The 13360-nt window shown below is 42.1% G+C and overlaps 1 protein-coding gene across 4 annotated transcripts in view; it reads right to left on the minus strand.

The window, feature by feature from the left end:
- Positions 1-13360, minus strand: part of epha6 (eph receptor A6) — a 169964-nt gene that overhangs the window by 116991 nt on the left and 39613 nt on the right. For all 4 annotated transcript variants that reach the window (XM_086219849.1, XM_086219848.1, XM_086219847.1 and 1 more), the window contains exon 3: positions 4110-4773. In XM_086219849.1, coding sequence (XP_086075975.1) covers positions 4110-4773 — 664 coding nt within the window. The remainder of the gene's footprint in view (positions 1-4109; positions 4774-13360) is intronic.

The raw sequence follows: 13360 nt of genomic DNA on the forward strand, positions 1-13360 counted from the left end.
GGCTTCACAACCAAAACTGTGTGGATGTATAAAAGCAGAAACAAACAGAGGCCATAAAAAAATAAACACACAAACACACTATGATTACATTATTCATAGAACTGCAGAGAGCTTTTAAACAGAAACGTACAAACACACAAGAGTGACTGTAAAACACAGTGGTTAACAGCATATATGTGTGTGTGTGTGTGTGTGTGTGTGTGTGTGTGTGTGTGTGTGTGTGTGTGTGTGAGTGACAGAGAGAGAGAGAGAGAGAGAGAGAGATTTGGGATGCATATTAGATTTTTTTTGCTGCTATCCTATATGCAGATATCTTACAACTGAATAGGCCTCTTGCCAATATTTTAGGTATAAAAACAAGTATATACACAAAAAATGTGTTCAAACTGAAAAACACAAATAAGTTGAAAACATTTGGAAAAATCAATTGCTCATGATTTCTTCATCATCAGAAATGAAAATATATTCAGACTCGTCCAATCCCAGAGACCAACTCCACTCTCACTGGGTTCAGCAGAAACTTTCTAGCTGTGTTGTACACATACAGCAGGTCCAGAAATGGAAGCACTGAATGATGCAGAGCAGCTGGTGGGAACGCACCACATCATACATAGAGTCATCTGTAGGATGAGGAACATGCCTGAAAACACATTTAAAAAACAAACAGACTTTGCCATCTGCTTTCACCCAATCCTCAAGATGGTGTTCATCTCCCATGACTAAGCTTTTCCTGTCACTACAATTAATGCATATATAAAGCAGAGGAATACAGAGGGGCCGACAGGAATTACGGAGGGATTTGGGTCGAGTCCAGCTCTAATCACAGCAGCAGTTTCACCCATGGCTTGCTGATTGTGATGCAGCTGTAAGTGCAGCTGGGAAACCTTGCTGACGCATGTTAAAAGATGTATTGTAATCAACTGTACAATGATATTTGCTTCTAAATGGGGGTGTTGGGGAGGGGGCAGTGGAGAGACTTGAAAGTTGGAGCTATTTTCCAAAAGGGCACGAAGCAAAGCTTTAACTTGTGCTGACGTCGGATGTGGATTAAATATAATACGCAAGTGCATTTAGAAAGTAGCAGAGCAGTGTCTTGATTAAACACACACACACACACACACACACACACACACACACACACACACACACACACACACACACACACACACACACACACACACACACCCCAAATATGTGTGCATAAACACAACTTTTTGTCTCCTAAGTGTATTTGTCTTCCTTTGAGCTGCAGGGCAGTGTGGCTCAGGAAGTGATGTGGCTGTCTGGTAATCAGAAGGTTACTGGTTCCATCTTGGACTCCTCAAGGTTACAACAAAGTGTCCTGAATCCCAAATTGCTCTTGCAGGAGTATAATTTTACATTTCAGAATGACAGAATAATGACACACCAACAAAAACTCTACATGCAAACCTGGAAGTGGTGTTGACACCTTTCAGATTTCAAATCTGTCTTCTTTCAGTTGTAGACACGTGCACTTGTTGACCTGACATCAGGACTTTACAACGTCTGAAAGGAAGTTGCAATCCCAGTGAGGGGTGCTGCCACCGACAATTCAGAGCTCATTTCAGAGAGTTAGGGATCAAACCGCTCGCGAGCCAGCTGAGGTAATCACACCAAGGTAGCCCCTGGGACAGCGGGTGGTAGACCACTGATAGACACAACATACACACCTACTCAGATGCCTGATTACATATCAAAAATCACACCCCATCCCCACGCACACAGGCACACTGCAGACTGCAGGCTGCATTCAAATGTCAAATCCTCTGTGAGAACTCTGGAGCTTTACCACAGCCAATGTTTCACTAATATATTGCTCACAGGAAATTAGACACACACTATAACATTAGGCTCTCAAGTCAAATACAAAAGATTCAAGGGAGAATGTTTAAGTGTCTTAGTATGGTAGAATATTGCAGGAAGGAAGGTCCAGAGAGCTGAGACGGCGTTATTGAAGGCTCTTCACAGTTTTCACGTGGAGCTGATGTGTGTGTGCGTGTGTGTGTGTGTGTGTGTGGGGGGGGGGGGGTGGGTGTAGTGGTGGAGCAGGTCAATGGGTGATCAACTGATAAGGACATCAATATTCGGGAATGGAAAGTCCAATTTTCTGAGCTTTCTGCTAACATGCTGCCCCCAATTGATTTGCTGTGTGAACTTTGAAGCACTAGTTTGTTGAGATCACCTTCAAACAGTACGTTTACTCTCCAGCACAACGTACAGTATGGAACAATAAATAGAGATTCTCCTACTCTTGGTAGAAATTCAAACCCTTAAGCAGCGACTGAAGCTTTCACCTCTCTTATCCATCTGGACGGTAATATCTGGGTTTGTGCAATCTCACCATGTCTCTTACATGTAACCAATCACTGCTGACAGTGGTTTAGCAATTTGTTCACAGTAAAAGAAAAGAGTGAAATGTGGGAGACTTTCTCACTCTACAATTGGATCTGCTGAACCATCGAACTCCTGACATTCACATGTAAAAGTCCTGTGCATTGAATGACTCTGAACCATAATAATAAATCAAAAGAAAATAATAAATCATGGCAAGATCAAACACAGTGGGCCTTTATCAAAATACTGCTTTCTTAACTATGACTTAAATATAAGTCACTGACTATTGCAGAACATTTAGCTGAGAAGTTTAACTTGTGAAAGTTTCCTTCTTCATCCAGAACATCAACATGTACTCTGGGGTAGTGTTTGTACTACACATCTGTCACTCTGTCACCAAATGAAGTAGTGAATGTGTTTCACCAGGGAAGAGCAGTAAGAACTCACATCACCTGCTAGTTATTAGTTTAGTTTGTAACAGAGGGGGTGGGTGGGCTTCACCCTTGCAGCTCATCCTTTTTTACACTGTTCTTTTCTATCCAAATTGTAAACTGCTGCACCATCCCGAGAGTTTCAAGTGACATTTGTGTGTGGCTCCTGTACTGCAGCTCACTTCTGCTGTGTATTTGTCTGTGGGGGAGTATTATTATGTCTTCGTAGCATTACACTGTCGTTCTGAATTATTTTAATTCCACAGCTGCTGCAGTTACCTCCGAAAAGATGAAGGAGGGAGAAAAGCTGTTGGTGAGATATCATCCCCCCTCCCCTGCCATATTAGTTGATGTTTCTCTCATAAAACTGTGTTGATAAATGTCTTTGAGATCCTGGAGTCTTCTGAGCAGACCCATGACACAGACCTGCTGACACGTATCCAAACCATTCTTCTGTAACCATTCCTGTAACTCTTGTTTGCATTTGTGCTTGATTAAAGTCTATTTGATAAGCCTCTTAGAAAATATTCTTTACTATATCAAATATTTGCATTCACACATGGAGACACGTGCACACGTACAGGGCCCTACGCTGACACTTATACAAAAGCACAGTTGGAAAACACCAGGCACAATGGCTTTAATGTATTCAAGGCGAGCAGCCAAGATACAGTCAAGATACTGCATTTGGCTGTGACACACGCGTATACACCCCCCCCCCCCCCCACACTTGAATTTCTTTTTCCCATATCAATTGTGGATTAGTAAAATGTCTGTCCTAAATATTTTCTGCCAGAAGTACAGAAAAAAGCATAATTAAATATTCAATAAGCAGCAATGTGCATCTAACATTATTATCAATAATCATAAATATAGGAATTATCATTGAAATAATTATAGATCGTAATATACCTGCAGGAAGGTTTTGAACTGATCAGTCAAATGACAGCTGATAAAATGCAGTGTTTGTGCTATCAGGATCCAGAAAATCAAAAATCTATAAAATGCAAGATGAACCAGACGTTACTCTGATCATGAGACAGGGCGTCTGTTTGTTCAAAGTTAAACCGTCATTCTGTTTCCTCGTTCACTTCCGCTGGATGCTGACCTGGTATGTGTATGGTGCATCGGAGCACCTGCCTCTTAGGTGACGAGACGGAAATTTCTGATTGATTAGTTGTTAGAGTGTTTGGCCAAAACACACAGGGAAATCAGAGGGACTATATGGAAGGAAGGTGTGAAGCACTTACATGAGCGTCCCTAAGCTTGATGGGTTCTGTATTAATGAGAAGAATGAAAAGAAAATCTGCTTGGGAAACTCACCAATGCAGGAGCCATCAATCTCCTCATACCCAACGCTGCAGACACATCTTCCTAGGGGGACCAACCAGTCGCCGTCAGCGCCACAGAACAGCTTGGGCGTGTCCCTCTCTTCAGCATGGTCAATGCACGCACCCCTCACCTCCACCAATGAGGATGAGTCTACACGAGGCACCGTGTCTGGAAACGAGGCCAGGTTTCTCAACGTGAACGGACATTTTTTGTAGTAAACCCTCACTGAAACCAAGGCAATACAGGCACCGATGTCCTGGAACGCAAGATAGAAGCCGTTCTTGGTCATGGGTCCCACTTCACGCACCTCCGTGTTGAGCTTGAGGATGCGATCTCCGAGATCCATCTGAGTGAAGCTCTCATCTGCAGCGATAGTGTCAATCTTGGTGTACTGCACAGGTTTGAATTTGACACCGTGAGCCTCATCAGTCTCATGGTAGAAGAGGTTGAAGGTCTCCTTGCAGGTGCCGGACACCCACGGGATGGAGTTGCAGTCACGCAGGGTAAAGCGAAGCTCCACATAGATCTTTTGGGCAGCCTGTCGAGAGATCCAGTTGGAGCGAAGCCAGTTGTTCTGGTTGGGCTCCATCACATTGCAGACCTGGAAAGTATGGATGGGTCGGTTGTGCTCGTCCATCTCGGTGATGGCATCCCACTGAACAGGTAAGAAGAAACGGGGGAGAGAAGATAAGACAAAGAAAACATTCTTGGTATTCAAATGACCCAAAGTCTCATGTTGAGTTGGTTCGGTGTCGTCCAGCCTTTGTGGGACCCTATAAATTGAAACCCATAGGGTCCATGCAGCTCTGGGGGAGGCTCTCTGGTGTAGATTTTAATATTTCTTATGTACAAGTGGAGCTGCTAGCCTCAATTTATGCCTTCATCTGTCAACCTATCTCTGTGCGGTGCTGCTGTACTGACCTATGGAATATTCTAGTCTGATGAAAGATCCAAGTGATCACCGCTAACATCAGGACTCATCCTCCAGGGTATCCTCTATGAATGCCTTTAATTCATACAGACATTGCTGAAATAGAGCTCAGCAGTAAGGTTCCCAAAGTGAAAATCTCCTTAGAAGAAGCGATTATTCGTGAACATGTCATAAACTATACAAACCAAATTCCTAAAGTATAGAAGTGCTGTCTCGGAACCACGGAAGTGTTTCCCACCCCTGCGAACATCAGATCAGGTCATCTGACAATCTCTTTCAAGTTTACTTTTTTTTTTTTGGTTGTTGCACCAAATCCAATATTTTACAGTCGCAATTCATTTGCTTGTTGATTAAATTTCAATGTTTAAAATCCTTAAGTGGATCCAGAACTATTCAGAAAGCAGGTGGTCACTGTTGAGCTCCTTGGCATGAGACAAACTGTTCAGGGAAAATTTTACATTCAAGTCCAATCCTGATCAAATGGTGAGAAAAAGACAGACAGTCTCTGAATTGCCTTCATCCTTTTCCTATTCAGGTTGATTATCTCTTCTTTCAAGCATCAATGCGAAGCTTCTTCTTTTCTTCCCTCAGTTCTTTCTCTATGAATTTATGTCTGATTCAGGCTGCCTAGTCACCACTCCTACAATTCCCAGATCTGGGAGTATGGCAGCTTTGCAGGGTCATGAGGTCACACCCCCCCCCCCCTTCCTCATGTTGATGGGATAGGATTTAATGGGCGTTTTTCAACTCCTGGTCCCGCGCTGCTCTCTGGTTTTTATTAGAGTGGGGACTGGCTACATGAGCGACCCCAAAACCAACATCGACCTCCAAGAATCAAATTGCCTGCCTGGGAAAAAAGGGCAAATCACTTCGCTTACAATGCAGCCTTGTAACCTCAAAAGGCTGCCGTGTGTGTGTGTGTGTGTGTGTGTGTGTGTGTGTGTGTTAATGTTTGAGTGAGTGTACTTTAGACTGATAAGCAAGCCATATATTGCTGTGATATGGCTTTTTAAGTGTAAATAAAACTGCTCCTAATTGTATTTATTTATTGACTTGTAAAATTGAAGCACTAGGAATGAGTTTGATGCCCTGCTATGCGATTCTCTCTGAACATGAGCTAGAAAACATTATGAATTATGTTATTTATAAAAGTCAAAAAAGTATTTGGTTGGTTAGGACCAATCAGGAAGCCATTAATTACCGACCAACACGGCCACATAGCAATCACTTTGCAATTATAAATATTTATTATGCAATATGTTCAGGATCCTTGTTCTGATTAACAGCTAAACAAACACAGTCCAGAATGTAGTGGTTAATATACTAATACATTTTGCCTCATAATTGTGCAGATTTAATAAGCTGTTTTGTCCTCGGCTAAATATTACCTCTTGGTGAGAGTTGTAATCAAAGTGTAATGTTTGCTTACACATACTAATTATTTTTTTAATAACATGCTCTAATTCAATCAACTAAAGACAACATGCCTAAAGCTGCTCTTCCCCTCGAGTGTAATTCTAGCATGGCAGTCAAAAGCACACACTGGGGGTTGTGTGTTTAATGCCATGCATCAACATCAATGGATAAATTGTCACCTTCATTTTAATGACAAAAAAAAAATGACATGCGGTCATTTCACAATTTATACAGTATATACACCTGAAGAGATGTGGTAGAGATGGGGTTTTCCTCTCCCTGCTAGCCTTGTTTCTCTCATTGCTGTTGGTAAGTTGTAGAGAATATATCATAGTAATTCAACATATTTATGAAAGAAATACAATATTCATGGAAGTAGAATTGAGTGACTGCACCAGCGGCTTCAAGTTCCAACAGAGGAAGACAAGATGACACTTGTAATCGGAAAATGACGACGAGCATCTGAGTCCAAAGCTCTCTTCCTACAATGGTTGCTGAAGGACAACCAAGCATGCCAGTCAGAGCCCAGTCTATCGTTTACCAGAGGATGGGCGCCATAGTGCCGTGTGCTATACGTCAGTGTGTGGCTGTACGGTGAGACTCAGATTTGAACTCCGTCAAATCTATGGGCACACAAATACACAGAGCAAGGTCAGACATCGCCCACAGCACTTCTGCTCTGCAATACTTTATAGTGCACCAAGGCTGTTTCTGAGGGGATAGAGGATATCATTTAATATTGTGGTATAAAACCGATGCCATTTATCCCATTAGACTGCATCTTTTAATAAAAAAGTAATGTGTGAGAAATATGACAGTGTGACAGACCACACGTCTGTTGCCCCCCCCACCACACACACACACACACACACACACACACACACGGGAACAGTAACACTTCTTATACACCTAATGAGTGCTAATATTTAATTCCTCAGCTGATGCTTATTATCAGTAAGTGTTAATACCACAATATATGAGCAATAACACCATAAACATGTTTACTGTTTGATTATGAGACAGAATCAAATACAAGACACATTACTGTTTCTGGGCTGCTTCAGTTTTGTTTTGGTTTCTTGTTGATTAAAATTAATATATATGCTATTAAAGATACATTAACAGGTGAACCATGCACTAATTCTGCATTTTGCAGCTACTGGATATAAATCTTTATGGCTCGTTAGGGTTAATCAATTATTTAGTGCCAAATCAGAAGTTATTGCCGATTCTAAGTGGGTTTTTTTTCAGTTGCTTAACCTCCCAACTCTGATTCTTCCAGAATTCCAATTTGGAATTAAGGAATTAAAGAACAACATATTTAGAATTAAAATTGCATCATTTGATTTCCCTTAACAATCAAACACTCCTGTGGTTTAATGCTTCTGCAGTTGCCTAAACTATCAAAGCGGTGGTAGAACATCAGGAGCTGATACATTAGTGTTAGTATGCTTTGCAGAGTGAAAAGCCAAAACCCGCACGATGCTTCCAACAAAGCATTTCTTATGTTTATGAGTTTCTTTTGCTCGAGTTGTGCAAGTCAAACTCTCAAACTTATAGCTACTGTGCCAGACCTAGCATCAACCGATGACTCTGCTCTGACTCATGGCAGCGAACGCTAAATGGAGTTGGAGAGGCTTTCAGTTCATCAGCAGTTGACTCTATTTAAAAGTGAACCATGGTCATCATGCGGATGACGGCATAATCACATTACTAAGGGCAAAATTAAAACTTGTCAAGTTTTATTCAAGAGGTTGTAAAAGGAAAAATTAGAAGCCTTTGTCCATCCGTCCATCCATTTTTTTTACTGCTTATCCTGTTCAGGGTCGCGGGGGAGCTGGAGCCTCCCCCAGCAGCCTTCAGGTGAGAGGCGGGGTTCACCCTGGATGGGTCACCAGTCCATCACAGGGCCAACACATAGAGACAGACAACCATTCACACTCACAGTCATGCCTCCAGTTAATTTAGAGTATCATTCTGCCTCGTCCCCTCTTGATGTCTTTGGACTGTGGGAGGAACCGGAGAGAACCCATGCAGGAACACACAGAAAGACCCTGTGCTGGAAACCGGAACCATCTTGCTGTGAGACGACAGTGCTGACCACTGCACCACCGTGCCGCCCTGAGAGGCCTTTGTTTGAATTTTTTTTTAAATTTAGAAATCCCGGAGCAGGAATTACCAGGGCAACCGTCTGGTGAAATCTGCTGTCGCCCCACTGTCCCACTTGCTCAGCTCAAAAGGCTAAAGCTACAGCAGTGCACTTGCTCACTAAGCCTGAGACACTTTTGTATTGCACTCCTGTGATTTCTGAGTTAGCAGCTCAGTCACACACCACATGTTTTCAAAGGTTTTGTTCTTTCAACCTCTCCTTTAAAGATCCAGGTGCCTTGAAATCTTTCATCATGGAGTCAGTGTTATCATTCTTCTGTGCCACTGGAGGAAGTGTTTCGGTTCAGGAAATGAGTTTAAATCTTGCAAATGATTCTTTACATAACCTTTTTCTTGCCCTGAAAGCTACAGCAGGGTAAAGTTGCACTTTGGGTCTGTATTAACCTGTGTGAGGGGAAATAGGTAGACTGACATGGACTGGTGATGAAGTGAGAAGTGACTTGCCCTTTCTTCTGCTCCCAAATGCGATGGGAAGCAGACAACCCAAACCCTAGCAAAGTTGTTACTCCTGCTGTTTACGTCTGTCTTTCCTTTTTCCCTGTCAAAGGTTTCTTTGGGGGGGGGGGGGGTTGCTTTTTCCTAACGTCAGGTGGCATGGTGGTGTGCTGGTTACCACTGTTGACTCCCAACAAGAATGTTCTGGGTTCTAATCCATCAGCTGGCCAGGGCTTTTCTGAGTGGAGCTTGCATGTTCTCAAGTCTACGTAAGTTCCCTCGCGGTGCTACCACATGCCAAAAACTTGCTAGTTAGGTTGACTGGAGACATTAAATCGTCCGTAGGTGTGAATGCGCATGGTTGTCTGCCTCTATACCTGTACCTACAGTATACCTATCACCCTGCGATGGACTGGCGACTTGTCTAGAAACAGGATAAGCGGTTGATGATGGATGTGTTGTGGAATTCTTGGCTATAGAAATAGTATTTGACTTATTTAAAATTGCTAAGAGAAAGTTAACAAAGAGAGAGACAAAGAGATAAACAAGTGGAGGTCTGCCATGTTTCTAAGGAACAAGAGTTCAAACACCCTTGGAGATAAAGAGTGTCCTGTGATGGGGAGACAGAGGTATCAGTGTGATTTGTCCAAATAAAGCAAACAGTCCATTGTGACAGGAACACATTGCTGTTTGGATCTCCAGCTAAACATCCCCGACTGCTGATTTAAATGCCTACGGGGCTTTGAACATTTTGTCAGCTAGCTGATAATGTGAAGCAGCAGCTACGGAAGGCTTCAAATAAGGAACTCTGCAGCTTTGCATTTACTACAAGATGATAATATTGGTTTTCTACTTTGTCTTGTAAGCAATGAAATGCATCTTCTCTTTAATAGTCTTCCCAGTAAAAAAGGCCATTTTAGCCGACAGCATCACACCTGTTTGTTGGTCCCTAGACCAGACCCAGCCACTTCACCATATGTGGTGCTGATTTGTTATCTTCATGTAAACTAAGTACTTTTTCCAAATTCGTGTCTACTCGCCTCGCTACATTGCTGCCCAACGGGTGTAAATAGTCCTAAATGTGTTTGATTATATTCTGAAACAAGACCCTTACATCCCATGTCTCTTATCTCTCTGTTCACTGGCCACTTGCCCGGAGTTGAGGTCCCTTTTATTAAAACTATATGAAACCTGGAGCTCTATTGACACCTGCACTTTTAACTGTAGTGTCGTAACCCGCTCTGCTCGTCTTCCATCATAATTAAACATTTAGTGATCCTTAAAATTCCCATCACTTGGTTAAGTGTGAGGTTGTTAACAAGAGTGAAACATCATTTAAAGGTCAAATGTGCCTTTGTGTCAATGAGAGTGTTATTAAAGAATGACTCAATTATCATATTACTGACAGAAACTAACGGCCAGATTAAAGAGGGATTGTGTATTAAAACATTATCTGTTAACTGTCCTTGGAGGAAACATGTTGTTGTTTATGTTCACATTACTAGCTAAATATGTAAAGCTCTGATTGGGTGCCGTCCACCACCTCCTGCCAAGTGAATGTTGACTGAGAGTCACCTACTTCTCCAGGTCACGACCTTTAGATTGAAAACAACCCTCTTATTGGTTCTGCAGCCATCAACGTCTCCTCTGATCCCTGCAGCTCTCACCCTGAACTGTGGAATCCTAATTTGCCAACACATTCTGACCAAGATTAACTTCATAATACACAGGAGTTTAGGCTGAACGTCAGCTAACATTGGGCTTCTTTGCTTCATTATAGCTAAGAGACTAAATGACTCTTTTTGTGTTTAGCCTCTTTATGAATCTGTATCTTTCACATGAGGGTTAGAGACGGCAGCTCCGGCAGGCAGAAGGACACTAAAATGGGAAGTAAGAACCAGTTTTCTTCCTTCCACCTCTTGATTCCCCAAACAAGGCGCCTTCTTCACATCATCCTCTGTTTTTAAAGCTGTTAAAGTTAAAGTGCTTTGCCTCATTCACCCATTCACACACTGGTAGTGGAAACTGCCATGCAGGGCAGCAAGGATCAGCAACAATTACTCAAGGAGATTTCAACAGGGGGGGACTGAACCAGCGACCCTATGGTTACTAGACAGCCTCTCGAGCCACAGCTGGAATAAGACTTCTGTTGATTTAAAAACTTGCTCTGACCTCTGTATCAATAACCTGCCATGTCAGAATTCATTTTCTAACTTACAAAATGTAAGTCTGGATATATGTTCATAATATTTTGACTTGATTATGTTTTGTTTATCTGTGTTTATTTCTACGGAGTGTGTTCTTCTTTGTGAGTGTGTGCATACGCCTGAATCAACAGGTTTTTGGTTGGTTTGTAGAGATAAAAGGTTTTGCTGTGTGTCTTGTTGTTTCCTTTTGCCTGTCCAGGGACTACAGGAAATTAGTTGGAAGCTAAATATGGTATTAATGTATTTTGTACAGTGCATGGTCCCTGATGTAAATAAACATAATAAACTAAAGCAAAGCTCCAGATAGAATTAATCTTTGCTTCTGCTTCACTTAAAAAATAAATAAACCACTCCATTTACAAAGACAGTTCAAAAAGTTTGATTTCTTGGCAAAATTAGCATATGTGACTTCTACAGAACTGATTGTGTGTGTGTGTGTGTGTGTGTGTGTGTGTGTGTGTGTGTGTGTGTGTGTGTGTGTTCCATCTTCACATATTGTTTGAGAGAGCAAATTGAGAAGTGGGAGTAAGTGGCCACTGGAGATGAAGCTGGCAGTTGTTATATTATTACCATGAGACAGTGTCTATGCATGCGTAGAAAAACTAATGTTCCCGCATGCATGATTCACTCTGCGGATGACTGCTCACACGCACATTTGTGTACACACACACACATATTTATTGTTTAATGACAAATACAATCATCTAGCTGAAGTTTCAAGAGGTCAGAGAGGGAATACACACGAGTTAAGGTGTATTCCTCTACATTTTGGGTTTTCTAGCTATATATTTTAATTTTTATTCTGGGGGTTCACAGAGAGCAACCCTCTCTTTCACAGGAAGGTCCTGATCACACAAACCTGGAAGCTGCTCAGTAGTCTTATCTAATGGCCACCAAGCAGCTGGGGGTAAAGGGCCTCGCTCAAGGGCCCCCCTGCTCCTGCTGCACGATGAGCCACCTTTATCATTTAGAGGCTTCCAAAGCAATTTTAGTCAGGAATTAAAAATGTCCTCAGGGACACAGGAGGACATTGCCGGAGAAAACTACAGTGAAATCTGTGAGACCACGGGAGACTTGATCTGATTTACTTTGTCATTATCAGGAAGTGTAGAGTCCTAAGTGTCCTGTAGCCTTTTCCTGATTTCCCTTAAAGGTTGAATAAAGACAGAGTGGAAGAAAGAAACACATAAAGAGACATGGTGCCGAAAAATGAACAACAGTCTAACTCTAAATTCATAAACAATCACGGCAGCAAATGGAAGCTGAGGAGCGGTCCCTCTGCAGCGTTGGGGATTTCTTGCTCTATCGTCTGGTTCCAGGACATATTGTCACTCGGGTTTAATTGACTTAACCGTCACTTGAATGTTGATATGAGATGCACGTGGCACAAGCATTTATCATCATATCTAAAGATGGAGGATGTTTGGAATCACTTCTCACTACCACTGGGCTCCACTAGCATGCAAAGCTGTCTAACATTCATGAGAGCAGTTCTGTTTCTAACAAATTGGAATGTTTACAGTAACACTTCTTGACTTTTTTGTCTCAGAGTGGCAAAAGTGATCATTTATTTATGATTTTCAGCATTTTTGATCCTCCCTCCTCATCCCCAGTGTCTTCAACAACAGTTTTATATGTTTGATGGATCTGCTTTGAGAATTTGCAGCACTGAATATCAGCCAATCCCTCTTTTTTCTCTATTTTATTTTCCTTTAACTCTATCCTTCTTTTTCATATATCTCTCACGAACTCCCCACCTTCTATTCCCAAGCCTCACTGTGTCGACCTGATGCATTCTTTCCTCCATCTTTGTCTGTCCCATGCACTTTGTCTTTTATACACACTTCATACTGGTGTGCGAGTGTGTGTGTGTGTGTGTGTGTGTGCGTTATGTGTATTGCCACTGTCACTGGGATTGAGAGATTTTTATTTAATCCCAGAGCCTCCCTCTGTGATGGATGAAAACCCTCCACACACACACACACACACACACACACACACACACACGTAATAGGTATTATGGAGATGGATGAAGAGCCGCAGCTCACATGGGAACTTGATGTCAGCTTGGTGTCTTTATGAGA

This window comes from Aulostomus chinensis, chromosome 12 (genome assembly GCF_037954235.1).
Source record: "Aulostomus chinensis isolate RoL2024-O1b breed Wild chromosome 12, RoL_Achi_v1.0, whole genome shotgun sequence".
NCBI classification, from domain to species: Eukaryota; Metazoa; Chordata; class Actinopteri; order Syngnathiformes; family Aulostomidae; genus Aulostomus; species Aulostomus chinensis.